General features: G+C 43.4%; 1 protein-coding gene across 3 annotated transcripts; it reads right to left on the reverse strand.

Moving 5' to 3' along the window:
* Positions 1-534: 534 nt before the first annotated feature.
* Positions 535-12,310, reverse strand: LOC311633229 (uncharacterized protein C16orf46). 3 transcript variants are annotated; one of them, XM_084905593.1, is made up of 4 exons: positions 12,095-12,310; positions 7,698-7,766; positions 5,819-6,075; positions 535-3,292 (listed from the first exon to the last, which is right to left on the reverse strand). In XM_084905593.1, exons 3-4 carry the CDS (start codon positions 6,026-6,028, stop codon positions 2,312-2,314), a joined length of 1,191 nt encoding a protein of 396 aa, XP_084761719.1. In that variant the 5' UTR covers positions 6,029-6,075; positions 7,698-7,766; positions 12,095-12,310; the 3' UTR covers positions 535-2,311. The 3 variants fall into 3 exon arrangements, with proteins under 3 accessions (XP_084761719.1, XP_084761720.1, XP_084761721.1); XM_084905594.1 differs by lacking the exon at positions 12,095-12,310 and adding an exon at positions 11,774-11,928; XM_084905595.1 differs by lacking the exons at positions 7,698-7,766; positions 12,095-12,310 and adding an exon at positions 11,774-11,928.
* Positions 12,311-12,680: the final 370 nt, after the last annotated feature.

The raw sequence follows: 12,680 nt of genomic DNA on the forward strand, positions 1-12,680 counted from the left end.
GTTCCACTGTTTGGTCTATTTGCATATTAGCCTTTTATTATATGGGATAGGATGCTTACCCCGAAGTCTGTAGAATTTATAATTCCATCTCATCAAAAGAATTTTTCATAAGAAAGAAATATTAAGTTGTAACTTATATCAATGTTTTTAAACTGCCTCAAGAACTCAAAAGTAATTGGGCCAGTGTGGTTCAGTTGTTTGAGCATTGCCTCATGCACTGAAAGGTTACCAGTTCAATTCCCAGTCAGGGCACATGCCCAAGTTGCAGGTTCTGTCCCTAGTTGGGTTGCATGCAAGAGGCAACTGATGGATGTTTCTCTCTCACATTAATGTTTCTTTGTCTCCCCTTTCACTCTCTCTGAAACCAATAAAAACATATATTTTTTAAAATATCTCAAAAGTAAATATATCTAGGCTAAGTAGGTTGGGCTCCATTGCTCACTCATGCTGGCCAATACCCTTCCCTCCTAATCAAATACTTTGAACTCTTTTGCATATTGAACTTATTATTCTGCTGTTTGTAAAGGGGGCTTGAAAACCACTGACATTGGTGGGCAGGCTGCCATTGATAGATTGTCCTCAAACAGTACCAGCTCCAACACCCCCACTGGCAAGAAACAGTGGGAAATCTGGGTCTTTTCTTGATGATGGAATCCAGATGTTTCCTTCATTCAGGGAAGAAGGGATGGATGGAACCTACAAATTGCTTCTAGACTTTAAAGAAGTGTCCAACTTAAGTAGGCAAAATATATCTTTTAATGAATGCTGTACTATAACTATTCCTGCATTCTGGTGTCTAAAAAAAAAACAAAACACACAAAACACAAACAAACCAACAAAACAAAACCCTAAAGAGCAATTATGGAAAGCAGATGTTTACAAATGCAGTCATCATTTAGGGAATGGAAAGTACAGAGTTCAAGTACAACCTACTTAAAGGAAATTCAAACTGTAATTACAGAGCAGCTAAATGGTTATTCAGATTACGAAGTGCTATTTTCCCCCCAGAGCATTTCTCTACTTAGCACTGTCACTTGGCTTTTAAAATAGAACTCATTTACAAACAATGTTTAATTTATATACAACTTCAGGAAATATGCATGGGAGTAAAATGAGTGGGGAGAAGGATCAGAAAGGAAAATGTAACAGCCCCATCTGTAAGTGTCTGTCGAAGTTGTAGAGTTCCCAAATATTGATGCAAAGTAAGGCAAGAGGAAGCCTGTGGGGTGACAATAATCACAGTGACTTTTTCCCCCCCCCTCAAATAACGATTCTTAGCCTGCTTTCCAAGCAGATTTTTTAGAACTATGGCTAAAATTTCCCAGACACAGAGATTAGCATGAGGCTACAATACAAAGATATATCACTTTGGACACGTGGGATACAATAAATATGGTAAAGTCATGGATTTATGTCACTTTGGACATAGAGGATACAACGGATATGGTATCCTCATGGATATAATGCAAGGATATATCACCTGAACACAAGTATAGTCATTTAGACACAGGTTGGAGTTTTTTATTCAAATAATGTTTCAAATCTTTGTTGCAAGGAAAAAAAAAAATGAGGCAACAGACAGATATCTTCCTGTTTTAAAATATCAGGAAACCCTGGCCAGTGTGGCTCAGTTGGTTGGGCATAGTCCCATGCACCGAAGGGTTGCCAGTTTGATTCCCAGTCAGGGCATATACCCAGGTTGCAGGCTCGATCCCTGTGGGGGGCGTGTGGGAGGCAGATCTGTTTCACTCTCACATGAATCTCTCTCTCTCTCCCTACAAAAATCAATTTTAAAATCTTTAAAAAAATCTTAAAATTACAAAGACAAGAAATAATTTGGTCCAAAGGAGGCCAGTACACTTAGCTTCAGGCACTGGGGTAGAGCAGAAAGAGCCCTTTCCAGTGGGTTCAAGGGTGATATTGGGGCATCACCAAGAGAGAGACCCTCTTCAGATTCCCCACCATCCACTTGGCTTCCAGTGGGAGAGAGATATAAAGCAAGCAGAGGCTGAGACTGGCATTACTAATTTGCATTTTATAAATGACTAAGCAACTGAAGCAGGTAACACATAAATATGGGTGTTTTGAGAATAAATCATATCCATACAATGAGTTTATTTCCTCTGGTTCTACTACCAAGAAAAATGGACAGAGAAGAAGGCAAGGAGGGAGAGAAGAGGATGGAAAAGAAAAGGGGAAGGGAGGGGAGAGAAAGGAAGGAACCAGAAGAGAATGGGGTGGGGGCAGGGGAGAGAGAGGATGAATGAGTTTCCAAAGGTACTTAATTCCCAGGAAATTATATTGTGGCAATTCAGAGGAATCTGTGAGTGGAGACAGGAATACCAACTCTGCTCACTTTGAGGGATGGCAAGAAAGGTCTTGGGAACACATTGGTCTCCAATGGATGGGGCCTGTTTTCCTGCTTGGCTTCCTTGAAAATGCACTTTTGGGTGTTCATGGGAGGCCTCAGCTTCCTGGCTTTGAATTTGGCTTTGTAGCTTTGCCCTCTCTGTTTTTGCAAAAGCTGCACAGTGCTGAGACATTGAACACTATTGTGATTGGGAGGGCACATCAGGTTTTTCTTGGGCCGGAGGGACCAGTGCAGGCAGCCCAGCTCTGGATTGGCCAGCAGGGATGTCCCAACCCTTGGTGGAGGAAAAGGCTGCATGCAGTTGAACTTAAGGTGCTTGGCCAGCTCAAAGGGTCTCTTTCCATCTTTCCCTCCAACTATTTTCAATCCATATGCACAAGCCACACACTCATCCTTTTCCACACTCAGCACCTTCTCTTCTGGCTGCGAGAGAGAGCTCTTACTCTTCTTACCCTGAGCATACAAGCCATTTGGGGCTGAAGAATTCAGAGGAGGGAGAACTAAAAGGGCCTTGGATTTCAATGAGTTTGAGATGGAGGGACCTTGGTCAGTACTGCTGTTGGAGTCTTGGCCCCTAACAGTCCCGGGGACGGCACACTCTTCCATGCACCAAATAAACTCCTTTATTTGCAGACCTTTTTTATCTCCCTGACTGTGGGAGGGAAAGCACATCTTGCTAATATTCCTGGAGGCAGTGGTGGGGCAGCCAGTGGGGCCACCTTGATCGCCCTCTGAGCCTGCCTCAGCCAGAGCCCTTGACTCCAACTTTCCAGCCTCGGTCTCAGGCCCAGTCTCGGGGATCCCTTGGGAGAGACTGACACAGAGTAAGCAGCCTCTGACACTTTCTCCCACTTTCGCCTTTTTGCCTTTCTTTCTGGACAAAAGGCAAGCAGTTGGAGAAGTCTTTCCCCAGCCTCGAACCTGGAAATAAAGCAGCGTATTACTCTCAGCTGATTGGCAGTCCCAATTTTGGTCCCATTCCCATTTTGGACATTTGAACTAATATTTTTCTTTAAACAAATATCTTTTTTTTTAATCTTTCAATACCTATTTTAGCCTCATATACATAGTATTTTAAAATCTGAAATACGAGCAATATGATTTTTAAAATACTAAGCAATAGGATCTGTAATTGCCTACCTTGATGTGATGACTATATATTTTTTCAGATCTACATTAAATAAAAATCAATTCAAAACTATTTGTCCTTGTCCCCGCCCCACCAGGCTTTCTTGTCCTTCCAGGCTCTGTTTACCATACTCAGGAGACTGCTGCATGGGGGGTAGGGAGAGGTGGGGTGGGAGAGGTGGCTGGAGAGAGAGAGGATGAGCAGAGGCAGGTCCATGTCAACAGCCCTTGGATGTATATTTCAAACAGTTACCTTCAATAGTAAACTGAACCATCTAAACTTAGAAAGTTTTAAATTCGTAAATAGGACAGACAGCCTATCGCCCTGACTTATCTGGCAAAGGAATGTGTGTTTGGAAGGTTATAACTGCGGTGGGGGCAGTCCAGCAGAGATAGTATTAGAGGAGGGCTCTTGAAGACATGATTCTCTCAACTGTCAGTAGACTTGGGTGAATCACTCTGCCTTGTCTTGCCATCAATTTCCACATTTATAAAATAAACCGAGTAGATGAGGGATTCTCAACCTTGGCACGACTAATGTTTGGGGCTTGTTACAAACTGTATGTTTGTGTTTCTCCTAAAGTCCCATGTTTAAACCCTAATCTCCAATGTGATAGTATTTGGAGGTGCAGCATTTTAGGTGATTAGGATTAGATGAGGTCAAAAGGATGGGGCCCTCATGATGGTATCAGTGTCCTTATACAAAAAGGAGGAGTCAAGGGATCTTTCTCTCTCTCTTTCTCTTCCTCTCTCTCTCTCTCTCTCTCTCTCTCTCTCTCTCTCTCTCTCTCTCTCTCTCTCTCTCTCTCTCTCTCTCCTGTACACAACAAAGGTGGCCATGTGAGGGAAAACCAGGAAAAGGACCCTCACCAAGAACCCAACCATGCTGACACCTGATCTTAAATGTCCACCCTCTACAACAGAAGAAATAACTGTCTGTTGCTTAAGCCACCCTGTCTATGGTGCTCAGGTATTGCAGCCTGAACCACACAGAGCTGGCTTATTCCTTGTCTGGATGCTATCTGGGGCCTGGTAGGAGCAGCACTCCTGGCCTCCACCCATCAGAGGCCAGTAGTATCTCCTCCCCTCACCCCTTGTTGCGACATTACCAAGTGTCACCTGAGAAACAGTAGATCAAATTTCATTCTAAATTTAGGATGCTATTCTTGATTCTGAGAATACTTTACGGTTAAACCCACGGAGTTCTGAGTAGAATCACTGGGACAGAAATCTCAGGCCTCTTGGAGGAATTTAGTACAGTAGTTAAGGAGCTCAGGTTCTCAAGTCCAGAAGAATTTGGCCACTGGCTGGGTGATCTTCAGCATATTATTTCACCCATTGGATGCCTTAGTATCCTTGTCCAAAAGTAGACTGTTCATAATACCTGCCACATAGGACTAATGTGAGGTTGAATGAAGCATTTAATACTGTAGTTGCACCAAAACCGATTTGGCTCAGTGGATAGAGCTTCGACCTGTGGACTAAAAGGTCCCAGATTCAATTCCGGTCAAGGGCATGTACCTTTGTTGCGGGCACATCCCCTGTGGGAGGTGTGCAAGAAGCACGCCTGATCGATGTTTCTCTCTCATTGATGTTTCTAACTCTCTGTCCCTCTCAATTCCTCTCTGTAAAAAAATCAATAAAATATATTTTAAAAAATACTGTAGTTGCCAATACTGAGTGACATAAATGCTCAATAAAAGTTACTGCTATTCTCATTAATATTTCACCTCTGTTCCAAATACTTCTATATTTAACTGTTTACATATTTATTTATTTTTGGTAATAGTAACTATTTTTGAAAAAAGTAAAAAGGCTTGCATCCGAACACTGATATTCAGGCCCTGGCGGAGTAGCTCAGTTGGTTAGTGTGTCATCCTGATATACCAAGGTTGTGGGTTCATCCCTAGTCAGGGCACATACAAGAATGAACCAAAAGCCCTGACCAGTTTGGCTCAGTGGATAGAGCGTCAGCCTGCAGACTGAAGGGTCCCAGGTTCTATTCCAGTCAAGGGCATGTACCTTGATTGTGGGCACATCCCAGTAGGGGGTGTGCAAGAGGCAGCTGATTGATGTTTCTCTCTCATCGATGTTTCTAACTCTCTATCCCTCTCCCTTCCTCTCTGTAAAAAAATCAATAAAATATAATTTTTAAAAAAAGAATGAACCAATGCCTGCATAAATAAGTGGAGCAACAAATTCATGTTTCTCTCTCCTTCTCTCTCTCTCTCTCTAATCAATAAAAATAAAAAATAAAAACACTTTATAAAACAACCAAAACACTAATGTGCAAGAGACCCAACTCAAGAAGATACTTACTGCTTCTTCCCATCCAGTTCCGATAACAAACTTTTTGGCTTTTTCATCTTGTTCAAACGTGATGTCACTGATATTGAGAAGACAACAAACATGATTCTTTTCCCTTCTTTCATCTGAATAAGTACACTTTAATTCAGTTTCTTCTGTGCTTGGAATTTCATTATTTTCACTATTTTCTAACTCCGTCTCATTTTTCTGACAGAGATCCATAACTGTGATTACTCTGATGGTTGCTTAAAATTTTTAACATCTTCTTCCTGCAGTTTGAAATGTGGATTGAACTCAGTTTTAATTTTCTTTTTAAAGCATACTAGTAATCAGGTGATACATTTTCAACACATTCAGCAGTAGATGCAGAAGAAATATTACAAAAACCATCCATTGCCAACTATTGACAATATAAAAGATAAGTATTACTTTAATTATAGACTAATGGATTTAAAGATCAAAGTTGAGAGTGAAGACGAGAAGATGTTTAACAAGGCCCTATCCCTCATGATGGAGTACAGACTACAGTAAGCAATGTAGCTTCACTACCCTCCACTCCCAAAAGCCCAGATAATATTGTGCTAATAAGAGAACTGTAGTGGATGTGTGCGACTTATGCACACAGGCCTTCTCCTCTTTCTCTTCCCAACAACTATGGATATCAGCTTGGGGATCCTTAGGCTTCTGAGGAAACTGGTAGAGCATATGGTCTAAGCCAGTGTTTTTCAACCTTTTTTGGGCAAAGGCACACTTGTTTCATGAAAAAAATCACGAGGCACACCACCATTAGAAAAATGTTAAAAAATTTAACTCTGTGCCTATATTGACTATATATAAAGTAATTCTCTTGAATAGGAATCAAATAAACACAAAGAAAGTATTTTATAATTACTTTATTATGAAATATTAAGTAAACAAAATAGTGAAAAATTATAAAATTCTTGTCTTGTCTGCACCTATGGCACACCAGGCAACATCTCGCGGCACACTAGTGTGTCGCGGAACAGCGGTTGAAAAACGCTGGTCTAAGCTAGTCAATCAGTTTACCCTCCTCCACCATATACAACTGGTATCTTTATTAAGAGGGGAAATTTGGACACAGACTTGCATAGAGGGAAGATAATATGAAGAGACACAGGGAGAAGATGGCCATCTACTAGCGAAGGAGAGTGGCCTGGACCAGATCCTTCCTCACAATCGTCCGAAGGAATCAGCCCTGCCAATACCTTGACTTTGGACGTTGAGCCTCTAGGACGGACAGACTCTGTTGTTTATGTCACCCAGTCTGTGGCCCTTTGGGGTGGCAGCCCTAGAGAACTAAAACAGTAGATGATGGTGATAGTGTGATGGTGGTGGAAGTGATGATGATGATGATGCTATGTATTTTTAATTGATGCTTTTCCCAAGTTGAAAATGGGACTTGGCATTTATAATCCAGTCAAAGGGTTAGAAAATTTATATCCTAATTTTGAGCACTGATTTGAGTGCCAAACAAAACTAGCTGTGTAAGGCTTAGATAAGTTACGTTTCTGGGTCTGTTTGCTCGTATGAAAAGGGCATGATTACAACACTTTCCCACAGACAGATGTTCCTCCTGGGGTCTGCAAAAGCTGCATCGATGAACTCTGAATGCCTAAGCAGCTGAGTACTAATGAACAGCCAGTGGAAGTCCTTGAGGGAGACCTAGCTTGTAATGAAATAAAGCCCACTGGGGACCACACATCTTGCTTTCTATCACCCCTACATGATCCCTGCCAAAAACCCACATTTTTTTCCTTTTCTGTGGAGGTAGAGACAAGTAACTTCTTATAACAGTATCTGTTCAATTACCATTTCAGCTTATTTATTTAGGCTTAGAGTGGCATTTAGATGGCAATAAAATTCCATTTACCAATGAAAGGTAAAATATCTCTGGACATCCTAATCTTTCCAGTATGACATCAGAGGAAATGAATGAGATCTGAAAGAAAAAAAACATATTACAAGTGACTAAAAACTAGAAGTGCTATTTTATTTACAAACAGCATGACAGAGGACCTGACAGGTTGTGCAAACCAGCCGGATCCTCTCCTATTGTGAAATTCCACTTCAGTCCCTGTCCAGACCAAAGAAGCTCCTATAAATGCATTCTGACCTTGTTCTCTTCTAAACTACATATACATTTGAACCAGTAGAGATATTTTAAGCAAAAATAAACATTCTTCTTATTGATTCAAGCATTCTAGCACTACTTAATCTCTCCTAAATAATATCTATTTCTTATCAAGTGTACAGTTCAAAAGGAAAAAAACTGATAAGAAATAGATATTATTTAGGAGAGATTAAGTAGTGCTAGAATGCTTGAATCAATAAGAAGAATGTTTATTTTTGCTTAAAATATCTCTACTGACAAGGCGTTCACTACTTAGAGAATCTTCTCAAATGGCAAAGTAATTTACTGGTTCCAAAACTTAGCTGCACTTTGGAATCATCTGGGGAGCTTTATCCTATATAATAAAGAGGGAATATGCTAATTGACCCTCACACTATTACAAAGATGGCAATACCCACAGCCAATAAAGAGGGACTATGCTAATTGACTACCATGCCCTCAAAGATGGCGGTACCCACAGCCAATAAGGAGGGAATTTGCTAAATGACTGCCCCACCCTCAAAGATGGTGGTGCCCACAGCCAATGAGGAGGGACTATGCTAATTGATTGCCATGCCCTCAAAGATGGCAGCACCCACAGTCACAAAATGGCAGTTGCCCAACCTCCCAGAGCTGCCTGAGGCTCAGGTAACCAGGGCTGGCCGAGGTTTGCGCTGCTAGCCGTGGCAGCAGCAGAGGTGTGAAGGGGGCCCTGAACATGGGCCCCTAAAGGCTCCAGGACTGTGAGAGGGGGTGGGCTGGGCTGGGGAACTCCCACTCCAATGCATGAATTTTCATGTACTGGAACTCTAGTATAAAATAAAAATGCCCAGACTCCACCCACAGAGATTCTGATTATAATTGGACTGGGCACAACTTGGCTATCACGAATTTTTTTTAATGTGAATTATTTTTAAAATATATTTTTGTTGATTTCAGAGAGAAAGGGAGAGGGAGGAAAAGAGAGATAGAAACATCAATGATAAGAGAGAATCATTGATCAGATGCCTGCTGCACACCCTCTACCAGGTACAGAGCCAGTAACCCCAGGCATGTGCCCTGATCAGGAACTGAACTGTGACCTCCTGATTCCTAGATCAATGCTCAACCACTGAGCCATATCCAATCAGGCAGGATTTCTTAAATCACCTGAGATGATTCTAAAATCCAGCAAAATTGGAGAACTAGTGCTCTGTTTAAAAGCTCTTTCTTATATTGAACCAACATTGCTTTTCCTGCTTCGCTCCCTAGTCCTAGCTTTGCCCTCCAGAGCAAGGCTCTGTGCCCATTCTTGGCTGAGGTAAAGAAAGTCTATGTTAGAGTCAGCCTTCAGACTGAAAGGTCCTGGGTTTAATTCCAGTTAAGGGCACATGCCCCAGTTGTGGGCTCCATCCCAAATATGGAGCATGCAGAAGGAAGCTGATCAATGATTCTCTCTTATCACTGACGTTTCTATCTCTCTCTCCCTCTCCCTTCCTCTCTGAAATCAACAAAAATATGTTTTAGAAAGGAAGGAAGGAAGGAAGGAAGGAAGGAAGGAAGGAAGGAAGGAAGCCAGCCTGGCCAGTGTTGTTCAGTGGTTGAGCATTGACCCATGAACCAAGAGGTCCGTGGTTCAATTCCCAGTCAGGGCACATGCCCAGGATGCAGGCTCGATCCCCAGTAGGGGTATGCAGGAGGCAGCTGATCCATGTTTCTCTCTTATCCATGTTTCCATCTCTCTATCCTTCTCCCTTCCTCTCTCTCTAAAATATAAATAAAAACATATCTTTAAAAATCAAAAGTCTATGATGCCTCTGAAGATGCTCAATGTGTTTTTTCAGAGAAGGGCCTGTATCTGAATTACAAAGCAGTCTGCTACTACAAAAGATTGGTGGGAGTAATTACCCGGGGAACTTATATGTATACTAGAGGCTGATGCACGAAATTCGTGTAAGGGTCTTGGCCCTGGCCCTGGCCCTGGCCCCTGCCCACCACCATGGCCGGGGGCCTCTGCCACCTCTGCCATGGTCTCCACCCTCTGCTGCCTTGTCCAGAAGAAAGGAATTCCAGAAGGATGTCTAGTCTAATTAATATATTATGCTTTTATTATTATAGATATACATAGCCCATGGACCCAGACAATGAAGTGGTGAAGGCCTGGGAGGGCAGGGTCAGGGTGGCAGGGGTTAATGGGAAAAAATAAACAAACAAACAAATGAAGGGATATCTGTAATACTTTAAAAAAATAAGGATAATTAAAAAAATTTTTGAAATGTTCTCAAATCAAGACATATGCATGCCTGAAAATTTTGCTTCTCATTTCCTGGCATTCCTCCCAAAAGCAACACATGACAATGCTGAAAATATCTGAAGACAGTTCTCATTTCTTCAGACAAGAATCTCAAATTCCCTCATCTTAAGAATGCACAGCCAAAACCGGTTTGGCTCAGTGGATAGAGCGTTGGCCTGCGGACTGGAAGGTCCCAGGTTCTATGCCGGTCAAGGGCATGTACCTTGGTTGCGGGCACATCCCCAGTAGGTGTGCAGGAGGCAGCTGAATAGATGTTTCTAGCTCTCTATCCCTCTCCCTTCCTCTTTGTGAAAAATCAATAAAATATATTAAAAAAAAAAAAAAAAAAAGACTTGGCCACTATGGGAAAGAGTTGTGTGATTGATTACTGAAGTCTGTCAGGGAACAAATAAGGGCAGTGGTAGCACCTTTGCCATTGCCTGTCTACATAGGCAGACAACAAATGTGTTAGCCTAGATTCCTACACCTGGTTGACACAATCCTAATCAATTAACAGTGGGTGTAATGTTGATGGGTCAGAAGTGAAAAGCCCATGGTTTTTAAGTCAAAAGCAGGCAGTAATCTCTCAAAACTCCTTACCAGTTCCTTGGCTCTCCACCATGTCTCCACACCTACCCCCATCTTCCTAGAAGTTTTAGGTTTAAAGGAATCTTGAGTCCAGGTCAGAATTTCAGAGAGGGAAAGATGGGTTTCTGTCAGTTTCACTTGGAATTCTACATGGATGTTCCTGTGGACCTTATCATTATGTGCTGAAGAAATCAATAAATAGAAACAGACATGGTGGGAGTTCTTTTTTTCTTTTTTGTTTTGTTAATCTTCACCTGAGGATATTTTTCCATTGAGATATTTTTTTGAGTGAAAGTGGAAGGGAGAGAGAGAAACATAGAAATATCAATTGATTGCCTCCCACATGAGCCCCAACCAGGGCCAGGGATCTGGGGATTGAACCTGCAATCAACCTACCTTTGACTGGAATCAAAGTTGGAACCCTTCAGTCTACAGCTGACGTTCTAACCACTGAGAAAAACCAGCCAGGGCTAGTTAAGTTACTTAGTACAGAACTAAGCTTCACCTATATAAACTGGTCTTGAAGATTGGTCTGGGCATGCTGATCACTATAATATAGTCTCTAAAGGAAACTGTCATTGGCACTTCAATCTGATTTATAATTTTGAAACACAAATCTGTAAGGAGTTGAAATTTTGCCTCAAAATTAAGCATATGCCCCACCCAATTTGAGTAAATTGTTTACACTTTTAAGAGTATAAATCTTATCTCCCTATGCTAATTACTTGTGCCTTGTGCTTATTTTGTGCCCATAGAGCACAGCAGCTTTGAATGTTCATAGGAGAGCAGTTCCTACAATGATCTGAGCTCGGATCAGACCATTTTTTATTCCCATCGCAGTCTCCACCTCTTCCATCATTCCCATTCACTCAGTGCCTAGAACCGGGGATAAAGTGTGAAGCAATGCCCAGCTCTCATACAGCTTACAGTCTACCTGAAAATACAAGTCATCAAACACAGACCCCATCTGTCTCACCTCAAAGAAAGGCTCTTCTTCCCTTTAATAGTCCTTTAATAGTCGTTCCCTTCCCTCAGGAAACCCTACTTCTTCCAAGATCCTTCCTTCTTCCTCATCTACCTCCGCCCCTTCCAACAGCAGTCCCTACCCTGCCACACAAGACGCCTTCCTTCTCTTCTTTAAAGAAAGAGCTAACCACTCCAGCAAAACGTCCCCATTGGCCGCACCAAGCCCGACCCCTTCCTCAACTGGCTCCTCCCTTACAGGGACCCGCCCTTTCAACGGCCCCGCCCACCCCCCACCCACACCAGGCCCCGCCCCAAAACCCAGTGCCGATACCTCTCCCTTTTGCATCCCCGCCTCAGAGGGCAGCCGCTTCTCTTAACGGGCAGGGCTCCCGCTCTGCGGCGCGAAAAGAGGGATGGGGCCTTGCTCTCGGGGTGGGGAAGCGGCCGGGGAAGCGGCCGCGGCCACTCACACCCTCACATGTGGGGCCAGTGCGGTGGAAAGCCCCCCGGCAGCTTAGTCTTCGCCGGCGGCGGGCGAGGGCGACAGTTGCCCTGGGTTACGACGCACTGGAAGGGGGTGGTGGTGGTGGGAGGGCCCACGGCGGGGGGGGGGGGGGGCGGCGTTCGTAGCGGAAGTGACGCAGGGTCTGTCTCGCGCAACAGAGCGCGTGAGGCGACGCGGGCTGTCACTGTGAGCGCGTGCTCCCAGCAGGCTCCGCGCGGCCGCACGCCCTCCAGGGCGGGAGAAGCTTCCCCGACGCCTGGCCGGCTGCTCGAGCCGGAGGCGGCGGCGTGGCGTGGGTTTTACCTTAAACGCCAGCCAGGGAAGTAAGCGAGGGCCTGGATGCCCGCAGGACCCCAAGGGCCCTTTCCACAGACTTCTTGCTCCTCAGAGACCCAGGGTCTCTCAGCAGACA

Source organism: Pipistrellus hanaki, assembly GCF_964339955.1.
Source record: "Pipistrellus hanaki genome assembly, chromosome: 15".
Lineage (NCBI taxonomy): Eukaryota > Metazoa > Chordata > Mammalia > Chiroptera > Vespertilionidae > Pipistrellus > Pipistrellus hanaki.

What these genes read in the sequence shown, in the direction of transcription:
- LOC311633229 (XM_084905593.1), bottom strand. Translation starts at nt 6,028, where the DNA reads ATGGATCTCTGTCAGAAAAATGAGACGGAGTTAGAAAATAGTGAAAAT. An exon ending in GAACTGGATGGGAAGAAGCA is followed by an intron (nt 3,293 to 5,818) that starts GTAAGTATCTTC and finishes CTTTATTTCCAG; the next exon opens with GTTCGAGGCTGGGGAAAGAC.